General features: G+C 42.1%; 1 protein-coding gene across 1 annotated transcript in view; it reads right to left on the bottom strand.

Annotated features, from left to right (window-relative positions):
- Window positions 1-96: 96 nt before the first annotated feature.
- LOC102069941 (elongin-A) overlaps window positions 97-26,768 on the bottom strand; it is a 43,550-nt gene continuing 16,878 nt past the window's right edge. The window contains exon 11 of the mRNA XM_014266288.3: window positions 97-26,758. Coding sequence (XP_014121763.2) covers window positions 26,700-26,758 — 59 coding nt within the window. The 3' untranslated portion in view covers window positions 97-26,699. The remainder of the gene's footprint in view (window positions 26,759-26,768) is intronic.

Here is a 26,768-nt window from a genome sequence, read left to right as displayed (position 1 = left end):
TAATGTTTTCCCTCTCAAACTGCATTGGTCTAACATTAAAAAAAAAAAAATAAAAAAAGAGAAAGAAATATATACTATACTCAAGGCTTTCTGAAATATGGGGGTTTAAAATTCCCTTTCAAAAGGGCAATCGTTAGGTCACAAGGGTTAACAAAGACAAATATTCCCGCAGTTCTCTGCCCACGTCCGCCGGCTCTGGGCTCCGGCAGTCCCACTCCCCAGCCCTGCGAGTGGGGCGATGTGCTCCTGAGCTCTGATGGCAAAACAGTCTAAAGGATCTCGTTTTTCTGGTTGCATAATAGCAATTTTGTAATCTACACAGCAATACAAAATACTTTTGAAAAGAGGGAGTTAACATCAGCACTGTTCTTGAAATATTGCTAATTTCTTGCATAATTATAATTGGGTGCAGATATAGGAATAGGGGAGAGGGAGTTTATTGTAATTGTCTCTGTTCTTCAATCCCTGCATGGTACCAACAATACTTAATCTTACAAAGTTGCAATGTATTTATTGTTGGGTTCTTCTTAAATCAGCTGATAAATCCTGCAAGCTGCACTTGTTAAATTTCTGTGGGAATTGGAGTGATCTGCCTATTTTTTAGTTTTAAAAACATCTTAGGTACTTACATACTGTTATTCTTTGCAGACCTACAAAACAAGAAACTTTTAAAATGTTAACTTTTTCTTATATATCTTATATATCTTTTTCTTAAATATCCTTTTAAAATAGCTGTCAGAACCAATTGTTTCTTCCTTCCATCAATATATTCAGTAATTACAAAAGAGCATTCATAAATGGGTTCACATGTGCTCAGAAACAGGGCAGGCACACACCAGCACTCCTGAACTTTCCCAGCTCCACAGCAGGAGATTAGATAACTTCAGCAGGAGAAATCAAACCAACCAATCAAACCATTGTTGCACTCTGGCAGAGATTGGCAGACAGGGATGCAGGAAGCTGCCCAGCAGATTTCAGAGGTGGAGATGAGGACCATCTCTGTCACAATTAGTGGGTCCCAGCCAGGCACTTCAGATGCACTTCTTGCAGCTGCTGGTGAAACTGGTCCTCCCTGATTCCAGGCAGAGGAGCCAGGTTAGGAAAATCAATCTTCTCATGGCAGATCCAATCCAAGATTTGACACCGAAGGTATTGAACCAGATGCAGGGAATGTGGAGGCTCAGCAGAGATCAACTGAACAAATACTGAGGCAGATATAAGGTTTAAACTGCTCACAAGCCTCTGTGACCAACAGCAGATTTGCTGCCAAGACTGCTTTGCCTAAATTCAGCGACCTCAGTGCCTCTGTTCCTAGGGTACCCTCTGAAGAAGTGAGACTACAGAGGAGCCATGCAGCAGGGCACATGAACAAGGGAGGGCTACTGCTGACTACCCCCAGTTTGCCTAGGACATGCAGTACTACAAAGGACTACATCATGGAGATGGGATAAATCAAAGCGTTTCAAACTGGAGAACAATGTGACTTGCTTAATTGCTGAACAGAAGGATGAACGCATTGCCTCCTGAACTCCAGCTCTAAAAAACAGACTGGTCAGTGGCACCTCAGGACCTTGTGTCCATCTTCTGCTTGTCTGGAAGCATCCACATTGTCCAGAATCAGCTGAATCTGACAACAGTCAAGATCCCTCACCATCTTACACTGCTCTCTGTCCTACCATCCTTTGTGCCATTTGGGAGAAATGCCCAGCATGTCCTCCAGACAAAGAGGACTTCAGATCCCAGCACTACACTGATTGTCTCAGATGCTTGTAAACAGCTTAAACCTTTCTTCCATGACATGGACACAAAACCTGACATGAGATGTCACTTCTGCAGATGCTGTCATGTGTCTCATGACTAGGCCTCACTGTGACAAGTCTAGGCAGTAACAGGAGGGTGACTGACAATCGGGTGAGTCTGTGTACTTTAATGAAGAATGAGTCAAAATTTACACGCTTCTCATGAGTCTCAGGGAGTCCGGGGGGGACAGAGTGATTGCAAGAAAGCTTAATACTTATTTATGAGATCTGCCTTCACCAGCTGACTCTCAATACAAGGATAAAGATCTTTCCTTTCTCTGCGTTGGCCAGCTAGTGTCGCAGAATTTTGATAAAATCCTTGGAAGCTTAGGACATTAAATCAGTGTTAGTGCCCCTGGCCCACTGCAGAGGTGAAAGTACAGCCTGAAGCTATGGTGTGGAAACGGTCACTGAGGAAGTCAAAAGGCAAACCAGTACCATTCTTGAGAAAATAGTATTCTCACTGTAGAAAGCAACATCCCAAGCAAGCAAATTTGTTCAGCTTTGGTCAGTGTAATAAGTTACTGGTATCTGTGTTCTTCTGCACTAGGAAATAGCAGCAATAAAAAACCTTCTCTAAATGAAGAAGACATTCATATTGGGACAAGTTTTGGTGGGAGAGGTCTTGAAAAAAGGGTGAGAAAACAGAATTGTGATACAATACAGTAACTAGAAGCTATAGCCAGGCATGCAAGTTGTGAGAAGGGAGGACAGCACGTTGCCAGGATTCATACTAACACATACCTGACAACCTTATTACTTGGGGCACTGTGCCCCTGGGGGGTCAGAGCAGTGTTGCCCTCTCTCATTGAAGCAGTCCTGCTGCATTACACATTTCCACAGCAAGCCAAGGTGGGGCTCACATGCAGAAGGAATTAAGTTGTGCTGGTCTCACAGTCCTGCAGGAGGATTACCTGGCTCCAGCTGCCATTTCATAAGAGAGGTAGAGCCAGTACCTCTTCTGCAGGAGGAGTAAATGAGTGTGGGGAGCAGCTTTGTGCTTCTCTCCCAGCCGACCGCTTTCTTCAGTCTTGTGCAGACAAGGTCAGACTTCTACCAGCTCTGATTCAGAGGGGAACAGATGAAGTCTGCTCTCATGTGAGATCACAGTTCACATATCTTCCTGCTATTCACACTGTGATCAGGGAGCCCACATCAGGGTTTGGGACAGTCACTGTTGCCCCCAATAAATGGTGTTAAGGTGCTCATTAACAAAGGCTGCAGCCGGTTATTTGCAAGCCATACACAGCAGGAGGTGAGCAAACTCTCCTGCGTGGCACTGCCAGTAGAGCTGCAAGAGATCACCCAGCTGAACAGCTCAGTGCTTCCAGGACCCTCTGTTGGGAATGACACCCGGGGTACCAGTTATGCACACAGTCACTTCATAGTTGAAACCTGGGAGACTGGTCATGACCAAAAAAATTAATGTCTTAAGTCCATCAAACAAAGAGCCATCCTTCAGTCACTCCAGCCTGGTCTGGGCATATAGCCAAGAGCTTCAGTGCTGAAAATCTCAATTTCTCTTACTAGATACCATCATCCTGAGTGATCCTGAACAAAAAATTAGGTTTCTGTGACTTACAAAGAACTCAGACAATGAAATGTGAAATAAAGATAAGGCTGGACTGATCTCAGGAGTGTTCCTGGAAGTTATGATTTGAAAGAAGCAAGAGCAAGGTCATGCTGTAACTCTCCCTTCTCAGCACAGCTCAGACAGAATTGCTTTCTGGCTCGTCCAAAGGCAATTCAAGCAAGAACATCAAGTTTCAAGTTGAGATTCTTATAAAAAGGCCTAGAGAAAGGATATCCATGGGCTTGAGTGAGTGCAGAGGAGGTTAGTGCTACTACTAGGAAAGCAGTAATACTCAGAATAATCAGAATGTAATAGTAATGTACATAGTGGGATATAGAGAAAACAAAGAATGGATAGAAATAGATTTTGCATCAGCATAGTTTAAGTAATTCATAAAGCTCATAGTTCAAAATCTACTTAGCACTAGGAAAAGTACAATGAATACTAAAAAAATGCAAACCCCCACCCCCCAAGAAAAAAACCCACACTGGTAAAATTAAAATAAAGCAGGCCAAGTTGCTGAAGTCTCTTTCTGCATTCAGGATTTCTTCCTTCCCCCAGATTTCTAAGCCTTGCTATAAAGAGATATGGTTACATAGCACAGAGAATCCAGGGCAAAACAAGAAAAGTATGAAGCCAGAAAGACCCAAGTACTATAGCTAACAGGACTAGTTTTGGGGAAAAAATAATTCAACTAGCACGGAATTTCTACTGATAGATTACTTCCCCAGCATCTCTGAGCAAATTAAACAGGAATACTACTGAACCCACTGTATGACAGCCTGCAGAGCTGCTGAAGGCAGTCCCAGCAGGGTGCTGGAGGTAATTAGCACTGACATACTTCTCTTTGCTCAGTTTTGCTGGCTGAGGACTCTGGTCTCATTTGTTCTTCGTTTCTATGTAAATTGTTTAGAGGAGGGCTGTAAAAACAGCAGGTAGATGTGACTGTAAAGCGTTCCCACACCGATTACACAGCTACAGTCACAAATTATGGTTTAATCATCACAGGTACCACCACATCTACAAGGTTTTCGCATGCCTAGAATAACTGATACAGGATCACATAATGTATTACTAGTACAAAGGCAGGGCTAAGAGCCACAATGAATTATTCTAGACATAATATCAAGCTGAAGCAGCACACGCTTGTGGCAGCGCATTTAACACGTTCACTGTGGTTTTACAGAGTTATAAATAGCAATCACTGTGAGCAGAAGTTGTAGCATCTCCTATCCTCTCCACCCCCACCACCAAACAAATCATTCATGTTAACGTCAGCTTTTATTTGAACACAATGAGCTGTAATCACATGAGGTATTACTTTGGTTTAATCCTTCTTGCTTCAGTTTGGTTTGTAAGGAGTGGCCAGTCATATGTGGTTGAATTGTATCCAGTAGTTTCATATTTCACACCAAGTTTCAAGGGCTGACACCCCTCATCTTCTTTGGCCAGAAGAATTAATAATGTGTTCATGCAAATAAGGAAAAGACAGTCTGGCAGCCGGGATGGGCTTTTTCCTTATTTTTTTCCCCCTCCCAGTTGCTGGGCTGGCTATGGCAGCTGATGGGTAGATTCTGGGTCCCAACCATTTTTTCAAGTTTTTGCTGTTTTGAAATGGTTCTATACAACTTTGCACAAAAAATTTTGCTTCTTCAACCACCACAAAGAGAGCAAGTAGAGACATGCATTCAGGTCTATGTTTATTTTTTCATATCAACACCATGATGTAACTAAATAATCCTTGACCGGATGTAGTTCGGTGCTCAATTTCCTATGGCCAGCAGAAACCACCACACTGCTGGACTTGGCATGAAGTAAAAAGGCAGATACAAGCACAAGGTAGGTCAGTCACCCTGCTGCCCATCAGCCCAGCCTGAGGATTTGGGTGGCCATTAAATCTCATCATCATTTCATGACCTCTACTATCCGAATGATCAGAGACCCTCAGCTTCCCGTGGGCTTCCAGCATCACGAGGGTCAGGAGATCACATCTCCCTGGGGGAAGCTGAGCTGGTGGTTCCCACCAGTGCCAGGGTGGTGACAAGGAACAGCACTTCAAGAACCCATATCAGGAGCATTCTTACAGCCCATCATTTGGTGGACTCATTGGTGGACCTGGAGCGTGTTTTATGGAGAGGAGGAAGAAGCAGCTAGTACCAGGGCTAATGTAAATTTTACTGCAACCAAGAGTATTTTGACTGGCTTGTATTTTTTTTTTAACCTTGGCTTTTATATATGTGGTTTCTTATTTTCTTCCTCTCAGCTGAAAGGGAATTCAATGTCCAATTCAAATGGGGTATTATCAACAATTGCATACACACAATTCCATATTTAGCATTCAGAAATGCAAGTTTAATGTTAAGTCCACCCTTCACTAATTTCCTATATTACTCATATAAATGCATGTTAACTGGAAAGCTGTACTTAAATTAAAAAAATAATCTGTGGTAAAATTCATTGAAGTTATAAAATATCATGTTATAAAAGTGTTACTTATCTTCAGGAAAAAGATGAAGAAATTTCTGACACTTCTCCTCGAAGAAAGAGGAACTGAACTGTGAAAGTTGCTTATTTAAGGAATTAGACCAAGGACAAATAAAATATAACAGTAATTATTTGGAATACCAAATGGAAAAAGTATAGTAAGCCACTGCACCAGGTAAAATATATTTCTGCCATTAATCATATCCCAGTTACAACTGGCATTAAAAGCAGACCTCCAAATCCAGTGAGTTTACCTGGTATGATGTAACTACTCAGTAAGAATCACAACTGTCTTCAGAATTAAATCCCTTTCTGGAGAGATGTTATGCTGAGGACTGAAAGGTGAACTAACAATTTCAGATAAATATACAACAGGTCAATCTTACAGTTAGAAAAAAATATAGTTTAAGAAATCAGTAGCATTAAAAAATTAATAAAATAAAATTTAAAAAAAACCCTGCTTGTACTGTTGATAAAATGTCAGAGCTTGTGAATCCAGTTCACAGGGCTTATTAATCAGCTACCCAGTTCTGTAGAGCCTGTGCTAAGTTGTCACAAATGATGGTTTTCAAAAGAATTTAGGTCAAGTAAACACTTGGCAAACAGAGATACAGTGGTGAACTAGGAAGTCCATGCATGCACCTCCAAAGCTCTGCAGGCAAACAGGAGGAGTGAATGGAAAGCAAAGTAAGCTGGAGTGTGACCCCTCAGCAAACTCCTCACTGCAAGGAACTTCCATCAGCCCAGAAGCTCAGCTAGATGGTCACTGCATATCCCACCACAGAGAACTGCTCTGCCTCTCCTTGCTCATTTTATGAGAGAAGAGGTTTTCCAAGGTACCATGTGCTCAGTTAGGACTGTTTTATGTTGGAAGAAAATATTGAAATTAATTTGATTGTGAGAAGATCTGAGATGACTGCAAATGTGAAATGAGATTACTTGAAAATATGTGGACCAGAATAGCATAGTGCTTCAAGAAATAGGCTTCTTCCAGCTGACACCAGAGGTGCAATAAACAGCTTGTTTTGCCCATTGTGGGAATCCTGGCATGGAAGCACCCCACCCACTGTGGATACTGCTCAGCTTTAATTGTGAAATGCCTACCTGTTGTATTCATATTTCTAGAGTCCCATACTGTTGTTATTAGATTTCTAGAGTCCCATACCTTCTCTCAGTGTTTTCTTATGGCTGCAGATCTTCATAGCACAGACTCCTCCTTCTACATGTGATTCCTTCTTAGTCAGGGCTCCTCCAAGGCTCTCCCTGACTGGCCAACCCACCCCCTTTTATCCCAGTTATCTTTACTAGCCACAGCTGCAGCCCATCAAGAACAACTGGGACCTACTGGGGTAAGCCCTATATACAGATATTCAAGTACAATACTGATATTTTACTAGGACTCAAAGGCCACCTCTACTATACCCACCAGTTTTCCAACCATCACTGAAACACAGACCCTGGGCCTGGACATTTTACTCCAGTTTTTAATTCTGTATTTCTATTTCCAGTTTTTAGTGCTTTGTCCAGGCACTGCACAGAGGCGTAGGCTGACAGGAGGCCAGACAGGGGTGAGAGGGAAACTCACTCTGCTCTGGCATGCCCCTTCAGCCACACAGTTGGCAAGCAGCAGCTTGTAATTTTGGCTGTAATTTTGCAGCCCAGCTGTCCATACCACTTTGCTGTGCATGGCGCCAGGCTCCTTGCTTGTGGCAGGGACTTGACTTCTCATCTCCCACTCCCTACCATGGGCTTCCTTGGTTTAGGCTGTCCAGATACATCAGTGCTCTCAGGTTTAAGAGCTGTACAGATGGGGTTGTCTCCAGATAGAAGTGCTGCTAGGTCATGGGCCACCCCCAAGAAACAGAGCACAGCCAGGGCCCCCTTTCCTGTATGTCACTTTTCCTCCAACTTTCCCAACACAGCCATGGTCATCTTGTGGCTCACCCTGTGTTCTCTTCCCAGCAGGAAGGACAAGCTGCCCTCAAGCAAAATCTCAGCAGGAATCTGATCCCAGGATAAAGATGTTGGCCCTAATACAGATATAGCTGTATGATGCAGTTTTTCCTTGATTCTTTTCAATCTCCCACTTCAACTCTGTGCATCTCCTACAGGACCACCATGAGATCACATCATTTATTTTCTGGAAGGTGGGAAGCTTTATGCTGTATTTTTAATTGATCTCAGGGCTGGAATTTGAAAAGAGGGAAGCTGAGAGTACACAACAGCTATAAATAAAGCCAAAACCAAAAGCATGTTGCCCTTTCTAGCTCCTGGAGGTACACTCAGCACCAAATAGGCAGCTTCTACCTCACACACAATGCCAAGCTGCTGCAGGTTTCCTATCTTGGCTTACCTGCTAACTTTCCTCAGCCAAAATCCCCCTCACCAAAAACAAAGGCCCTTTCTTTAATCTGGAATCCTCCCTAGGAAGCAGAAGGGCACCTTTTGTCCTTCTGTCATCAGGAGCAATGCAAGGAGATTATAATCTCCATCATTAGCTAGCCCAGCACTTCCTTCTGTAAAATCTAGTTTCTACTTGCTTGCAACCTCCCCAAACTCCAGCTGTCAGGACAAAGTCTTCTGCCTTACATGTCTGGCTCAGATTCAGGTATTTTAACAAAGTTTCAGCTGAAATGATCATCTGGTTCTAAGAATACACTTAGCAGACAATACACTATGTGTATCTTGAAAAGATGCACAGTGGTTTTGCTGCTGTGACCATTTGCTTTGGACAAAAAAGAGCCTTTTTACCAGAAAGCAGCAAGCTCAGCCTCCTGCCACCAATGGGCCTTTTGGTGCCACAATCATGAAACTTGTCCAAGATTCCTTTGGGAAAAAAAAAACCAAACAGTTCACAAAGGCCAGCAGCATGTGCATGTAACAAGCCTAGTATTTAGCAGCTAAAAATCCCACAAATCCCCCATGGACTGCGTCGTGCTGCCCAGGTGCTGCATTAAGCATCCAGCTGGAGCAAAACACTGGTTCATTAACCAGCTGAAGCAAAACCAAAATTCCTCACATATCTCTTGTGAACATAGCAGGAATTTTTACCTAGAGGTGGTCTATAGATGTGTGACCCACAACTTGAAGTGGTTGCAGAGTCAGGGATCTGGGACACAGAGCACCAAACAAGGGAGAGTCACACTATGTTTGTATCATCCCATATTACAGCTGAAATAAAAAGGGTTTATTTGGAGTTCAGCCTTACTGGCTGCATCCATGCTGCTTATTTTGAGGCAGATTTGTAGCCCATGCAAACTACTTACTTTGGGGATTGCTGCCATTTCTCAAGAGGTAAATCCTGGCTGCAGCCTCAGCTTTAAAGGCCTCTGCACTTCCCTAACAAGCTGTGTAACAGTTCAGCAGCTTCCATCTGTCTTGACAGTCCTACTCTTGGCTTCCTGTAGAAAAAAATGTCCCTGGCTCATTTCTAGAAGGGACTAAGTGTTGCCCACTTGATGAACAGATACATATGTAGGCAGCCTGAGTACAAGCTGCTTAAAAGGAAAATTTGCACCCAGGACTAAGGTTTCCTAGCCTGAATGAATGCAGATGTATCTGTAAATGGAAATAGATCAATTATTGATTTTGAGCCGCATCAGGGCTTTTGTCCTGAGGAAGCAAAATCCTCTGTGTTTGCTGTAAATCTAGGGTTTGGTGCTTGCAAAACCTTTAATCTCTTTTCATCTCTCCAAGTTAAATCTCCAGTTTTACAATCCCTAAAAGCAGCACCTGACATTTTCCAAAGAGCTCTTCAAAAGCCACAAGAGGAAAGAGTAGGTAGATCCCTGCAAAATCACAGAGGCTTCAGCTTTCCAGGGATGACCATGAGCACCAGAGGGAAAAGTGGAAGTGTCCAACCTCAGTGCTTAGGTGTTGGCCTCCAATCTCATTTCTTCTTCACCTGTTTTTGCCACCACTGCTTGCATGGCCCACAATGCCCTTCAGAATGACAAAAAGGGATCAATAAGTCTTCGCCTAGAGGGAGAAGGCTGAGCTGTCTGCAGACTGTCACCAGTTCCTACAGTTCCACAGTTTAGAAGCTGTGTTTTCTGAGACATAATCATTTAGCTTTACGTGAGCAAATTTCAGAGTATCACAATTTCTAGGGCAGGGAAATGACTTCTGATTCACTCCCACAGCCAAGTTAGCCTCCAAGAGTGGAGAGAGCTCATTTCCAGTCAACCATTTCCTGGCTCCTCAGCTGCTGGCAGCTCTGGGGTGGGAGAAGCCCTGCAACATCCATCTCCTTCAGAAGCTGCTCTTTGCTCCTCACTGTATCTGCAGAGCCATCTGCTCCTACCACCCTTGGCTCTTCTCCCCATTATGGAAACATAAGCACATACTTGGGATTAAGGTAACAGAAGAATTGTGACAAGAATTGTGTCATCCAGATCTGCCCATGGTGTTTTCTTCTGTCTTCCATCTTCTGAATCTTTCACAAGAATTTTGAAAGAAATTTATGAACTCTTGTTCCAGAGGCCAGAAATCACCACAGTTAGTTAGCTGGAGCAAATTCCAGGACTGAGACTCCTATCAGGAGCACCCCAGGTTTCTGCTCACCTGAGCAGCCCTGGGCACGACTCCCTTTCTACAGTCTGCATGAAAGAATGCAAAGGGGGTGAGCAACTTTCCATGAGCATCTACCAGTCCTGCAGAACAGTGTGTGGAAACATAACATGTACATCTCTTTTTCTGAAGCATTCACTTGGTGCTGAACTACTGAGTGAGGAGATAAATAAATGCATAGCTGGCATCAGTCATCTTAGGAGAGACTTCAGCAGCTACAGAGGCTGACTCCTGCTGGAGATGTGCCTTAGGCACCAGCCTGGTAAGAACAAAACTGGTACATGAAGGGTAGGTATCTAATGTAAGTGTATCCATTAATACCAGAAGGTCAGTTTCCCTAATGAAGGAAAGAAGCCTAGCCTTAATTTTTTTTCTGAGTTTGTCTTCCACTCACAGTAAAACCTGCTTTCACAATTTCAAACAAATTATAATTTGTTTATAAAGCAAGTACAAGCTGCTGCTTTGGTAGAATGTGGTTTAAGAACAGCTTAAATTAAATAAATAAAAGGCAGAAAGATAAGAGAAGTAGACCTTTTTTCCTTGCAATTTCAAACTGAAAACATCAGCAATACAGATTTTCATGAATGCTTTTCCACATTTCATGAACAAACAAGAAGCCCACACACACTACAGACAGGCCATTGTCAATCTTTCTGCCAGCTCAGATTTTTATGAGTTGTTGGAGGATGTCTGACACGCAATGTAAAATCATAATCAGAAGACAGGAATGTTTGGCAATGAGGATGATGCTGTTAGAGCTGCAAGAATGAGGAGGCTGGATGAGAGCTTTAGCTGCAGGGGAAGTTTGGGCTGAGAAATGCCTGCAGCCCAGGAAAGATGGGTGATGATGGCTCATGAGCTGCAGGAGAAAGCAGGCCAGGTTGGATGGGGCTCTGAGCAGCCTGGTGGAGTGAAAGGTGTGCCTGTCCATGGCAGGGGCATTGGAACTAGATGATCTTTGAGGTTGCTTCCAATCCAAACCATTCCATGATTCTGAGAGGAAGCAAAGTTAAGCTCTCTGGGCAGGTGTAGCTACACGGACAATGTGATTACCCAACCCTGGCAAAGTCTTTGTGGGATCAGGCAATCAGGACTCTGGTAAGCAAAGGGATGTGCCCTAGAGAATTCACAGGAACTTTAAAAACCAAACCAGCTGTCCAAAGTCACAGTAAAAACTACAGTAAATTCCAGCAAAGGTAGCACTGGAAAAAGGAAGAAATGTAGTGTACTTCTCAGTGTTTAGGAATGCAAGTCCTGCAAAGCAAAGTGTTACATAAATTACTGTTAAGTCATTTAAAAAGCCCCCCAAAAAACAAGAAAATAACAGAAAAGAAAGAGAAATTTGAGAATACATGTTCTCTATCCAGTAGTAGTTCAATTATCTTGATAAGTGAAACTGATTCCATTGCTACATGGGTGGTAAGCTTGGAGTTTAGCAACACCAATACACACAGAATATTTTTATGCAAGAATATTTTTATGCAATGCTCTGCAAACTGTCAACAACACGTGGCTTTCCAGCTGATCAACCTTTGCAGACCTTTGAAAATGAGGACATCCAGTGGCTGAATGTTATAACTGGGATTTTCATCAAGGATTTATGTCTGGGGTAGAACCTCACCAGTTATGCCAAACTTCTGCCCTTCACAGAGACCTGAAATAGGTGTGTGTGGAGCAAAGACTTTTACAGAAATCCTCTGTGCTGGAATGAATTCTATTTAATTACAGGGCTCATGGTTGTGACAAACTGAGGCAAGCTCCAATAACTCAGCAATACCGAGAACAGATTGTTTCACCTTTCTTTCTCTGCTTCCCTGTCATCATAGGCTTGTGCTGATATTTACATTGAAAAAAACAAACAAAAAAGTAAAAACAATTTCATAAAATGCAAGTTTCCAAGTCCCATCATGTTTCTAGTTTGGTCTCTAGGTCTCTTATTTACCAGCAGAGAGTAAACATGGCTGGGAGTTTTAGAAACCCTCAGCACCTAGCCAGTCCCTTTGGAACCAATCTGTACAGCAAGTGTTGTACACCTTGCTTTTAGTAATTTAGCCTTAGAAGTACCAATTTGAATATTTACACCTAGTTCCTATATTACAATAATAGTTGCAGTAATTAATCTAAATTCTAAATGCACAGAGTAGGAGAAGAACTAAAATAATGATAGATCAAATTCATGCTTTCCTGCCATGAAAGTGCAGTAACACGTGAGTCAACAATATCACATTCTAGGGCAAGAATGTTGTGCCTTGTACAGAACATAGAAGAAGCAGAATGAAAATATGAAAAAAAGTAAAGTAACATCTAAAGAAAATGGGCCACCAGAGCTTTTGCACATTTGCAGGCCATGAATTCCCCTAGGGAATGGCCTGTATAACATGTATAATATCACTGTCTGCTATAAGAAACATCTCACCCAACATTAGGAACTGAATTTCATTTGGAAATGAATGTCACAGCTCAGAATTGCAAAACTGTGCTGAGTTTCCAGGATGAGCTGGGTAAGGCCAACAAGAAGAAAAACGCTTACCTTCCTCAAAAGCTGATTTGAACAAATGTCACTCTGGACTGTATCTACATGCCCCAGAAGATTTTTCAGGTAGTGCTTCATACAAATCATACCTCTGAACCAGCAAAGCCAAGTGCTTAAAAACAGAGAGGAAAAGAGCACCCCAGACCTCCTCCCACCCTCCACCAATCCATTTCAACATGGAGTGCATGGTGCAGTCTCCACCTTCTGCTCCCACTTCTTTTTTCTGGTCTAGGCTGATTGTAGTTGCACTGATTAAGTCTCCCCACCTGGACAGATGTAACCTCCAGCACAAAATGTCATTGCAATTTAAGCCTATGATGCTATGGCCTTTTCCTCCTCTCCCCTGCTCTCTCTGCTGTGTCAGCCAGCACTGATGCTCATGCAGGCACATTATAGACAGTTCATGCAAGCTGATGCAACTGGAATCCAATCCAGCCATCATCAGTAGCTGAATCTGCTCTCTGAACTACTTCAGTCCCCAATTCCATGGGACAAGTACCAATTCAATATGCTTTTTATCAGTTGCACGTTTTTAGACTCTGAGGCCACACTTTCAGTCTAAGCTTAAACCACTTACACAGTGAGTTGCTTTAGGCTTCTACACTATGTCAGAAACTGAACCCAGAACTGTGATCAGCAAAACAGATGGTTTAGCCCTGAAACTCCCCAGCAAGACAACTCTTTCACACTTTGCCAGTGCTCTTGCAGCCAAGCACAGGCCAGACCATTTCTCAGAGGGCTTCAGGTCAATTTTGAGTATCCTGAACCACTCTTAAGCCTAAACATCTCTAGTTAGGCTTCTACTAACAACAACGACAACAAAAGCTCTTCTCCTTTGCCTCCCCTTCCTCAAGCTCTCCTGTGTATTGGTCACAGCTGTGGGGTAAGAGCAAGCTTGCTGATCCTTGTGGGAAACCAAACCGGTATGAGAAATACAAAGAAACAGACCAGCTCTTTATTTCATTGGTTTTGAATGCTGAATCAACACAGTATATAGTACATGAGCATTAGATCTGATTGAAGAAAGGAGAGGAAATGTTTGGTCAGCAGTTTGGGAGTCTATTTTTACCAATTTGGCTCGCAGCTTAGTCAGAAAAACACTCAGCTTGGTGTAAAGAAGGTGCCAGGAGCATACAGCAAGAGGAAAGAGAGACTGTATCAATGCCAGTTTTGATCAGTTCACATTGTTCTATCTTAGACTTGAAAATTTTACAGCTTTTTCATTTCATTTTCATATATTTAGAGCTCATAAAAATAAAACGGTGAGCAAAAAGTGTGCTGGGAAGTACCTGGAATTTACTTTCTTTGAAGGAGAGCTGTAGTGTTCACAGTGCCGTGGGGTGACAGCCTTCAGCCTTTATCCCAATATCGTGTGTTGTGTCTGGCAGCTGTGCCTTCCCCCCCCCCCGGCCGTCTTGCTGTGGCCGGATGGGGAAGGGGGGGGGGGGGTGTGTGTGCCCAGGCACTTTTTTGCTTTGGGCTTTTGCTGCTTGGCTTGGCTAGCTTGCTTGCTTGCTTGCTTGCTTGCTTGTTTTCTGCTTTTTTGCGCTGGTTTTTTTTTTTCTTTTTTCCCTTTTCTTTTGTTCTCTCTTTCTTACCCTCCCCTGAAGATACTGGACCGGCTCCGGATCTGGCCTGAGAGCTCCAGGACACCCGAAGCCTGCGACAGAAGCTCGGCGCCCTCACAACACAGTCTGGTCCCTTTTCTTTTCTTGTGTTGGGGAGTGTTCTTTTTGTTACTTGTAAATAAATAGGTTTTGTTTTCCACTTTGCTCCTCCGAGGAATTCCTTCCCGAACCCGGTGTTGGGGGAGGGGTGGTTGGAGGTTTGTTCTGCTTTGGGGGGCTCCCTTTTGGAGATTTCCTCCTAATTTGTCCTAAACTAGGACACACAGACTGACTCTTTAGAATTGTAACACATTTCTCTTCTCTAGCTTGGGACTTATGAAGAGTAGAATGAGAATCCCACCATGGATTTCTGGACCCTAAATTAAAAAGTTCCTGTATGATAGGTGGTATGTGGGGAGGCCATGCCTGTTGGCTAACAGCATATAAGCTTCTGCGTTGGAATGTGGAAGCAAAGAGCATGAGTGAGAAATTCAGGTTATTTTTCTCCCCATTACTCTTATTGTTCTGTGTCTCTAGTATCTTGCATATTTTCTGGACCATTAGTGTCATACTCAGCTGCTTGATTTTACATTGTGTTGAGAAAACCAGTGCACTAAGCAAAGTCAAGTCAAGGTTCCCAGTCAAACTGAATTGCTCTTTGTTCCTCCACAAAGGTTATTTTAATTACATAAACTTCACAGAGGAGCTCATAAGGCACACCTAAATTACAGACAGCAGGCAGGGACAGGTGGGGAAAAAGTGGCTTGGAACTCTGAGAGGTGTTGCAACCTGTGCTGAAACTGGCAAAACAACTGAATACCAATACTGGAAGGTCCTTTCCTTCCTTCAACAGCACTGACACATGTTTTTTACATAGAGCCCCTGCCAGCTGACAAGAACTTCATCCTGAAATGAGAAAGATCTTTTCAATTAGCATAGTTTTATGGCTAGATTATCCGGGCTTTACACAAGGTATCTGCATTTCATTGAATTCATTATGAGTGCAACCACAAAGCATGCACTTATTTCTCCAGAGGCTGCTTTAGATTATATGTTGACAAATTATATATTGACAGATTACACAGTGACAAACAACTCATCCTTGCATTCCTTTCACCAGCCCATCAGACAGAAACCTCACTGTACGCAGGCTGAAAAATGACAAAACAACCACATTACTTCCCGCTCATGTGTCTAATTTGCTTTCATAGTGCCTGTTTTCATCTGAGAGGCATAAAGGCAAAAATTTTGTCATCCTTTCCACTTCAGGGAGAAAAAGTGTAAGTATGGTAAGTAAAAAAACAACAGCAAATATGTATTTTGATTTTTCCAGTAGTACAAAGTTTATAGAGCCATTATTGAAATAAGAATCAACCGTAGATGTCTGTGGAAGTGACTAAATTCTCCCTCCCACTTCCACTTCATAATGTATGAAAGCTGTTCTTTTCAGCTAAAAACATTCAGAAAGTTATGCAGCACCTATGGCTCATCCTCTGCAGAGTAAAAATATAAATAAATAAATCCCTACTCTCCTTTAACACAAACTGGATGTTAAAACATCGTCATTTTGTCTGTATCAGCCTGAGCCAGTGATCTGGATCTAACCCAGTTGTCTGTAAAAGATCCCCAAAAAATATAAGAGAGAATTCCTGGCCATTTCCTGGTGAGGTTTGAAAATAGTGATGCAACATATGCTGTGTTTTGAAAAGATTCATCCATTCACCAGATTAGCTTACAATTTTGAATTTTGAATGGATTAAAGTTACGCTTAACATATTGAAAAATAACAGATGTATATCACAGGCCTTTGGTTTTCCACTTTAATGATAGTGGATTTTTTATTGGACTTAATGGACTGTGAATATTGCAAATCATGTGACTGTTTGAGTGCATATTGCCATTCCTGTGTTGCTCAAGTTCCAGCATAATTTTCTAGAATAAATCCCAAGTGCTGCATATTAGCACAGATTTAAATAGTTCAGCTTCACAGCTATCTCCTGCTGACCGGTTATGGAACAGCCTTTGCACAGCTACTCATCCACCAACACCCATTCCACTCCAACACAGGCACCAGAGAGGCATTAATAAAAAGATAGGATATTGCCCTGATGCTTAAAAAACAGCTTCTGAAGGGATTGTCCAAGCAATGGAAAATTAGTTTTTCCAAGTTCAATCTGCATGCCCTCCCCTGCCCATCCACTGCCGTGTTTGAAGTCAACATCTCCACTCAGATTTACTTTCCAATCAGAGTCTGGAGGACTTCAGTGGATGATTCCTGTTAACATTCCCCTAAGGTAAGCATTACCACCTCTCTGTCCTGGCAGCACTGGGTTTCTCTAACTTTCTGAAACACCCATTTTGATGTAAGCTTTATCTCATGCAAACAAGAGATTTGTAGATGACCTAACAACCTGCTCTATTTAGAGCAGGTAAAAAGAGGATGAGTATAAAGGGACAGTGAAGCTCCCCATGAAGAGAAGCAGTGGGCCTCACAGTTTGTGCACAGACACTTTATGGCATATCTTGAAACTAATGTCACTCTCCATCAACCTTTTGTGCTTCATTTTCTGCAGTGCAAAGTGGCAGGCCATTAGCAGCACACTCAGGTGAATTGCTGGCTCCTCCTGAATGAAAGCTGGAGGTTTGCTGCCTGCCACAGCCATGCTGCCTGTCACCAGGCTGGACCACAGGGACTGGTGTGACAAGAGGATTTATTTTGCATAGCCCAGATGGAAAATTATGATGCTCTTACAAGGCATTTGAGGAAGTCTTCCCTCCAGCAAGTCTTCCTCTTATTTAACAGGGACAAGTGACACCTGATTAAATTACAAAAAATGCAAGTACAGACATTGCTCTCTGGTCTTTGCAGACTGCTATGCTGAGGACACCAGAGCCATGTGTGGTCTTGTATAGAGACCAACACAGTTACTACTGCTTTGAAGTATCCTGTCTCAGATAAAATAGCACAATGTTCTTCCTCTGTGAAAACAAGGGAAAAAACAGCCTTTTTTTAAACCTGCCAAAAGGCACAGGAGCCAGGGTTAGGTGAGCACAGGACAGCATGTTTATCTATTGACTTCCAAAGAGGGACAGCCCACTCATCATCTGAGGCTGTAAGCAGAGCTGCAGACAAGCAATACCTCAGAGCAAGGCAGGTTTGGGCAAAGAGAAAGCTCCCTTTTTTGTAAAGTCCCATTTTCAAGCACAGGAAATTACTTTCTAAACCTGAATTTGAAGCACCTGCTTTCAGGAACACTTAACAACAAATCAGCAAGTCAAAGTGCAAAGAAAACAAATTTAGCAGATTGAAAAGTATGAACAAACACTTGAAGACAGCAAACACATCCTCATTTTTGGGATTATTTTGAATACATTAGCAAGGAACAGCTGCATCTCTGAAACTAGGAAGCTTTAATTTCCTGTTGGAGTGTCATGAAAAATAAAAAATGCCACTGGAAATACATTTATGGAATTATCTATAATGAGGAACAGGGAATGGTTTTGATGTTGGAGCTAAACTATGGTGACACCCCTAAAAATAAGAAAAGAAAAGCATGTGCTACACAAGAGAAAGCAGAGTACACCCTAGGGCTTCTCACAGAGATATTTCTTTGTGCAGCATTGCTATATGGCATCAGGAGCTGGAGGAGGAAGGATTATGATAAGAATAGGAGGCACAAAGACTGCAGGATCTGGGTGAACACAGAAGGTTGGGGTGGGAGGGCAGGTAAGGACACAGCAGGCTTTGGATAAAAAAAGAGGTAGAACCAAAACTCTCCTTACTCAGTGTTACTGGGAGAGCTGTCAAGGCACAGTGCTACACTAGCATTTTGGATGACAGACTGAAAAAACTTTATCTTATTCTTGACCTCTCAGAGGTTTCCCAGATCATTCAGATTTTCCATGCTTGTGGCTTGGCATCTGTCTTGAGGAAATAAACCCTCTAAGCTGCACACCAGCATTCTCGGAAAGGGGCGGTTAAGGCGGAAATGACCCAAACAATAATTTCCATAATTGCCCAGAGGAGTTACAGAGTCCAACTGTGCCCAGCTTCAGGAGGAATCAGCGACCTGGTTCTCAGAGCTTCTTTGCAGCACTTGAAACCCTCAGTAACAATCCTTCCTGGGCAATGGAGCAGCCACCACGAAGGATGGACAAGCAATGACAGGAGCCATGCTCCAAGAAGGGCACAGGAGATGAGATGCACAGCACCCTCCCAAATCCTTACCACCCTCAGGACTGCACTCTTGTGGTGACACTGTTAGCCTTTTGCTGTCAAAATTCTTACCACATTCTGTTCCCTAATAACTACCTTTAAAAGACTGAATAACCTTTAAACTTAGGTTTAATAAGCATAATAAGCAAAAGGCAGCTCTTTGCTCTCTCCCCACAGGTAAGACCCGTAACTTCCCCAGTATCAGCACGCTGACAGAAAGCAGGGAATACTAGATGGGCATCCAGGAAGACAGTCAGCACCCAAGGAAAAGTGTCTTCTCTCCAAGGGAAACAGTAGTGCCATAGGAAATAGTCATTTTTTGAGAATTCACTCCTAGAAGAAAAGCATTCTCAAAATAATTCAGCAGATTATTATAAACAAGGGATAAGAGATGAAGCTTCCTATTGCAGAGCAATGAGAAAAATACTGGTGAAAAAGAATGGCTGTCTTCTCACTGAGCAGGTCAAAGATATCAGTGGGTTTTAACCACCAGAACTAAGAATGTAAACAGCTGCTGCTAGTCACAGCAGCACTAAAAACATGGTCTGTTCCATCCTTGGTTTTTCCTTTAAATCGTCAGAAAAAATTCTTTCTGTGCTGTAAGTGCCATAATTTTAGAAAATTATACCATGTTTTCAATGCTTAACACTGACTTATATGCAAAATATAGCTCAGTCTTATTTAAACAATCTAGAAAAACACTTCATAAATTATGCATGAGTTCTTCCACAAAGATCTTGATACAAATTATAGAGAAACAAGATACACTGAGTGTTGAAAGTTTTGATAACACTGAATGATTAAATAACTTCATAGTAAATCAAACCCTAAGGTTTTCTTGAGGAAACTCTTTCCTACACTTCTCTCACTAGGCAAGCCAAGGAGACTGGAGCTCTCAGTAATGATGAACATGTTGCTGAACCAACATCAGAGCAAACACAGGTTTGGCAGGTAAGCCAAACACAGGCTTACTACAGCTCTCCAGATGAGGAAACTTCTGGAAAAGGCATTCAATACAGACCACAGACATTTCCCTTCTAGGGACCCATACCTTGCTGAGAATGTTAAATTTTAACTGCTTCTTAAGACCACTAAAACCTTTTATGATCCCAGTCAACCCTGAAAGTCCATGGGATCTGCTGTTCCACCTGGATCCCTCTAAGTCTATGGGACCTGACACAACTCATCCAAGGATATTTAAAGAGCTGGCTGATGTCATCACAAGATCTTTCTCAATGACTTTTGAATGGTCTTGGAAATCTGGAAAGGCCCCAGCTGGCTGGAAGCTGGCAAATGTTGGCCCAATTTTCAAAAAATGCAAGAAGGATGAACTTGGAAACTAAGGAAAAGCAGGCCTGTCAGTGTATCTTCTATAACTGGCAAAATTATGCAGAATATTATTCTGAAAGTTATTGAAAAACACCTGAAGGATGACACAGTCATCACTCACAGCCAGCATGGCTTCATAAAGGGAAAGTCCTACTGGTCAAACCTAATTTCCTTTTATAACAAAGTAGCCCACCTAACTGATCAAGGGAAGCCAGTTGATGTAATCTTGGATTTCAGCAAAGCTTTTGATAGTGTCTCTCACAGGATCCTTCTGGACAAAATAGCACACAGCTGAATAAACACATGTGATGGGTGAGCAACTGGCTCATGGGTCAGGCACAAAGGGTGACAGTGACTGGGGTGGCATGAGACTGGTGACCTGTCACTGGTGGAGTTCCAGGGCTCCATCTTGGGCCCTGTGCTCTTCCACATCTTCATAAGTGACTTGGATGCAGGACAGGAAGGGATACTGAGCAAGTTTGCAGGTGACACTAAATTGAGGGGGGCCGTTGACTCCCTTGAGAACAGAGAAGCCCTGCAGAGAAACACAGACAAATCAGACAGCTGGGCAATCACCATCCATATGAAGTTTAACAAGGACAAGTGATGGATCTTGCACCTTACCCAAGAAAGGAATTTGAAATGATGCCAGCTAATTAATCAGCTGGTGATCAACATCCAGGTCACAACAAAACCTTGTGGCACAGAGACCTCCTTGTTGTGAGGTGCCCAGTATATCAATTTTGCCTTTTCAGAGGCACATAGAATACTTTTCTCCTTATCTATAGAGGGATTGCTACCTCTGGTCAGGGCCTGTGATCTTCCATCCCTCAGCTGCAGAAGCAAACTCAAGTCTCAGGCTTTCTGGAAACCTGGAGAAGCTGCTTTGTGCATAAGCCTTTGGGACTTCTTTAAAAAATTTCATTCTCTCCATGCTTTTCTAAATACCTAAGCCCACAGCCCAGCTGTCAGCACACCTCAAACACGATACTGATGCTTAATACACTACTTTAGTGGTTATCTAAAATTTGAGACAGACTAATTATCTAACTTTTAATCTGAAAGGTCTGAAAGTATTAAAAAGCACAAAGTTATCTGTGGTAAAATGCATTTTGCAGAGAGCCAGCTACAGCACATCCGTGGGAGAGAAAAGCTGAGAACCCCAAGCATTGTGAAGAGCTGTAAGCAGCAAATGTGCCTTGTCTGGTGAAAGAAACTCATGTAATTCACTGAGCTAGATAGTATAAGGAAGAGGGCTTCAATGTTTGCCCCTCAGAGAGGTCAGCAACTTGAAAAGAGGGAATATTGCTTCCCAATCTGGTCTCAGCAGTTTTTTCCCAGTCTTGCAGGTTAGACTCAGTTCTTCCAGAGGCTAGCAGTACTTTGCTCCTCTTTATCTCTGCCTAAGCAGCTAAGTTTCCTGCTTCTGAAGCAGCATCTCTTTCTGCAGCCTCAGCAATTCCATAAACACAAAGGGATAGGCCCTGGAGATGCCATAAAAAGCTTTGTCTACTGCTGGGATACCTATTTACAGTTCTGTAGGAGGACAGCTAGAGAAGATTTTCCAGAGTTGTTCAGTCCTGTCCCTCAACAAGTGCCATTTTTAGGTCTGTCACCAGGGATAAAAAGAGGGAACTTCTCTGTAAACAGAGTTCACATAACATATGCTGCTGAAAGCTTCCACCAGCACTTCCCACAGCAAGCACACCATTTAGGGCTTAAGCTACAAAGATTACATTCATGACTTTGTGGTTTCACATTTAAAGCAGGAATTTTAAAATTTTGCAATTTGAAGGGGGAAAAAATAAAACTGCAACCTCCCGCACTATTCTGACTTGAATTAGTTTTATCATCAGAAATTAGGAGAAACACTTGGATTCTAAAACTAGATGTTTATGCCTTTAAAAAATTGGCAATTTTCTGAGGTTTTGATGCTTCATTTCTGAAAAACTATGACAGTCTCATCATGTATTTTCTTCTAGAAAACCTAGTACTTCCAAGCTCCATTTCTAGTATCATTTTTGTCTAGGGCACACTGGTGAGGACATTGGGTAGGTACAGGACTGTTAGACTTCATATTCCAGGATGTTTGATCTCCAGGCCATCACAAAGTTGGATTTGGTATGTCCATCTGTGGAAACAATCTCCTCAAGTCTTCTGGGATTAGTACATTCCTTTACACATCTGGGAATGCTTGTTCTTCATCTGCTTTTTTGTTGGTTTAGATCTGAACTGTCAACATATTATATTTATCTTTTGAAAAGCCTGCAATTCTGTCCCCATAATGTGTGTAGTGACAGAGCCCCTTTTTTTGCTAACAATTAGGGTTGAAGTTTTAAAAACAGCCCAAGACTTGTAATCAAACGGACTTTGCACAAAGAATTCTGTACCACAGAATGAAACATAATTCAGCTCTGTGAAAAAAGTTCAGAGCGGGAGAAGATGGGACAGCTGTGTAAGGATGCAACTCATGTGTGAAAAACAGAAAACCAAATAAAGCACATTAAAAAATGTTTACCAGAATTTGTAAGAGAGGAGGCAGATACATTGCACATCACTTCCATTAAGCAGGAAGAAGAACAATCTGTTCCCATTCTTGTGTCAAGCAGCACAACTGCAGAGTGACTCCAGCACTTTGCTGAAAGGTGTCACTGCTGAACAATGGTACCCAAAACAGGGACCACTGAAAACCCAAGGCAAATGATCACACCAAGAAATGCTGAACCCAGCCCCTACCCTGGATCAAATACGATTGATCAGAAGAACCCAACAGCATTCTTTTTCTCCTCCAACTAATTCAGCAGATCAAAAAGGAAATATTTTGGGGGCTGAAGGCAAGAATTGCTCATGTGGAAATTAGTGAGAGAGAAAAAAAAGAAAAAATAAACAATACATTTGTCCTGTAAATAAAACAAACCCAAGATCATTTCTGCCACTGTGGTGACCCAGGAGAGACTTGTTCCTTCACTGGCAGTAACTAGTTACAACTGCAGAAAAACAATCTTGATAAATTTTACCTCTGTTCAATGGTAGGAGTGGCTGAAAAGGGGGACAGTAGGCTGTCTAACCAAGACCTTCAATCACCCACTCAAAAATCTTTTCTCTCTTTAAAGGAAGGGCAAAGAAAGGAAATAAATAAAGAACGAGGCAACTCTCACTGGGTGATTTGGGGTTTTGTCAAGTAGTGTTTTGTTTGATTGGTTTTTTTCCCCAACAGCAGTGTATAAAGGATGGTCTTCTTATCCATCAGTGCATCAACATTTTTCACCACACTAAACCTTGGCACAGACCTTTTGCCAAGCTTTCAGATGGCAAGTCTGAGATCTGCATTGTGCAAGGGGATTTCTTTTCCCTCTGCTGAGGTCATCTCCTATGACTACCAGAAATCCTCAGACATCCCCAGGTACCACACAGCCAATGGCATCAGGCTCAGAGCTGTAACAACCTCCCTGCTCACAGGGATCCCAGCTGTGCCTTGCTTTAGCAGCAGCTCAGATACTGATCCCTGAACAGCAACAATTGACAACAGCATGCTTGGGGCACTACAATGATGTCTACAAACTCTTCTAGAAGGATCATGCCAAGCCCTACACTAAAGCTAACATTTAAATGCCTACAAGGTCCCCAAGAAGAGCTTAACTCATGGAATTCACATGCCTTCTGAGCAGAGTCTCATAAGATCAAACACTTCACCTCAAAACTGTTTTCCTTCTGCCACAGGGACTGTTTAGATGGTAGCATCAGACATCCTCCTTTTTAAGTGGTATAGCAGTCAGGCCAAGCTTTCTTCTTGGGCCCAACCACTAAGAGGATGGAAAATGTTCCTGAAGGCTATGAAACAAACACTGTCAGGAAGTGGAAAGTGGTTTCTATACTTGAAAGAAAAAAGCTCAAGAGGAAAAGAAACATTACACATTTGTGGTCCTTTCCACAACAGCAGGGCATTCCTTTTGTGCCCATATTTTTCTCCCATTACTTATTTAATTTTCCATAAATTAATATGGAAGTTGCTTATCACCTGGAAAAGCATTATGCTGCTGGGATAAAAGGCTCCAGAGATACTGCAGGAGGACTCAGAGCTGCAATGTGTTTTTAGGGAAGAGAACTCCATCGTGCACTTGTAACATTCAGTCTTTCTGTGAAAATAATCCCTTGTCCAAGAAGGATCAGAGGTCTCCTCTGATGAGATGTGGCAGCCAGCCTGGGGAATATGCAACAAAACCAACCAAACATCCTTCACCCATCCACCAGAAGGGAAATCATCTACCTCAGGCAAATATACTCCAATACCATCTGTTCTGTTAGGTATGTCAGATGCCAGGAACACATATCCAGCAATAATTCCTGTACACTAAACTAACTGTATATAGGCAGGAGACTGCAGAAGCATCTACATTAGCATTCTGGTTCAGATTAAAAGGGTATATCTTTGAAGATGGCTTTGAATTTGCCTCCACAATTGATTTATATTGTACCATCAAGCAGTGTTGTACCATACAATAAACCAGTGTTGTGGTTTATTGTACCATAAACCACAAAAACAAGATTCCTCACAAAAATGCATTCCCAGAGCATCCCAGCATACTGCAGCCTCATGTAGGCATTAGTCCATAGGAACAGACCACAGCATGAGCAAAAGAAAACCCTACCCTAAAGTGTGTGTAGCACTAAATAATTTATAGTAAAGAGACTTGCTTGTCTACTGTATTTTCTAAATTAGAAATTGCCAGGATGACAATCTGATCCCACAAGCACCCTCTGCACACCTCTTACCAGAGCTATATCTAGAGCCTTTGAAGTGAGAGAAAGTGAGAAGAGAAAATTAAAGTCACCTAATCTTGAAGTAAAATTTGTCCTCCACATAACTCTACTACCATTGTCAAGGATAGGAAAAGTTATTGCCAATCAACAATGTAATTCTATTAGTTAAAACAACTATTTATCCTTCAAACTCCATAGTGGATATTCTCATCATCTATATCTGTTCTGGATGGCTACAACTGTGTTCTCAAATGCCAGAACCAAAACAATGACTTTGTCTTTTCTTACACAAAAGGATACCACACTTGATAGAAACCTTCAGCTGAGTTTAGCTTCTGCCACCAACTGATTAGCAACAAAGAGTGGTATATTGGTCATTCAGCCAGATTTAAGTCTTGTAAAGAATGCTTCTGGGATGAACTGTTCAGGTATGTATGACAGATGCTGCATTACCTCTCCTACTAGTTAATGCATGTTTTGATTCCAGAAACAGCAAAAGTTTCCCCCAGCACTTCCAGTTCAACATGCATGTTTTCAACTTCCCTTCTTTTTACTGCCACTGTAACACAAGGAAAAAACCCACAACACAACAGCACACCTGTATAAACAAGGCATTTGCACAAGGTATTATGTATGGGTGACTAAGTTAATGGCTGTAAAAGCCATTTTTAGTAGCAGTATTTTTGTAATCTACCTGTAGTACCTAACATGTAGGATGAGGAAATTCACACATAAGGTGTTTTGAGTAAGAGACATCAACTCAAAGGTATCATGACAACCTTACCCTGTGCTTCATGAGGAGTTCTAAAATGCCAAATCCTATGGAAGTACAAGGGAAGAAATGAGACCTACTTGCAACTACTGAGTGCATTTGATAGAGCTCCTCCATTTCTAAGGCATGCCTTCAAGGCAAAGTCAGGCTTACAATTCAGGCAAATGAACTGGTTTAGAAAAAGAAACTACAAAGAAATCTCATTTCTAAAACAAAACCCATTCATAGACCAACCCCAAATTGCAGCAATCCCTAACTCTTGAAAGGACAGCCATGCATGACCAAATAGCTTCCTTACTTTAAGACAACTGGCTGTGAGGTTTTGAGCTAGGCCTCTTCATGACAGACTCAGAGTAGCAGATCAGGGTATTCCACGTTTTCTTTCATCTCCACACTTACATACAATCATAGAATCACAGAATTGTTTGGGCTCAATGTCTAACTGTTAATCCAGCACTCTAATCCTCAAATGCCACATCAACACGTCTTTTAAAAATCTCTAGGAATGACAACACAGCCACGTCCCTGGGCAGCCTGTTCCAATGATGACAACCCTTTCAGTGAAATTTTTCCTAATATTCAATCTAAACCTTCACTTCTGCAATTTGAGGCCATTTTCTCTTGTCCTGTAACTTGGGAGGAGAGATCAACCTGTGTACAACTTCCTTTCAGGTACCCATAGAGAACAATAAGGTCTTCCCTTCAGCCTGCTTTTCTCCACACTAAATCACCCCCTTCCCTCAGCCATTCTTACAAAACTTGTGCCCCAGACCCTTCACCAGCTTAAACTCATAAATACATCACCTATAAGGGTTCACATAAACTGATTTGTCATTAGTGTGTACTGACCTTATTCCAAATCAAGTAAGAATGCAGCAGTATGAAAGGACTCTGAGGTTTCAGTATTTATTGCTTATTATTCACTCATGCAATTTTTCAGAACTATTTTAACTAAAGCAAATTGAACAGTGCTTACATGGACATTACTTTCATTCACTGTAGCATAATATACATACAGTCACATCAAATAAGCTTCAAATACACAGCCTCATTTTATCATTGTCCAACTCTACTCCTCAGTGCTTTCAATGCTTTCTTCATGATTGGTGCTATTTCTTCAATAAC

Source organism: Zonotrichia albicollis, chromosome 3 (genome assembly GCF_047830755.1).
Source record: "Zonotrichia albicollis isolate bZonAlb1 chromosome 3, bZonAlb1.hap1, whole genome shotgun sequence".
Classification (NCBI taxonomy): Eukaryota; Metazoa; Chordata; class Aves; order Passeriformes; family Passerellidae; genus Zonotrichia; species Zonotrichia albicollis.
This window is presented reverse-complemented; position numbering and strand designations above follow the sequence as displayed.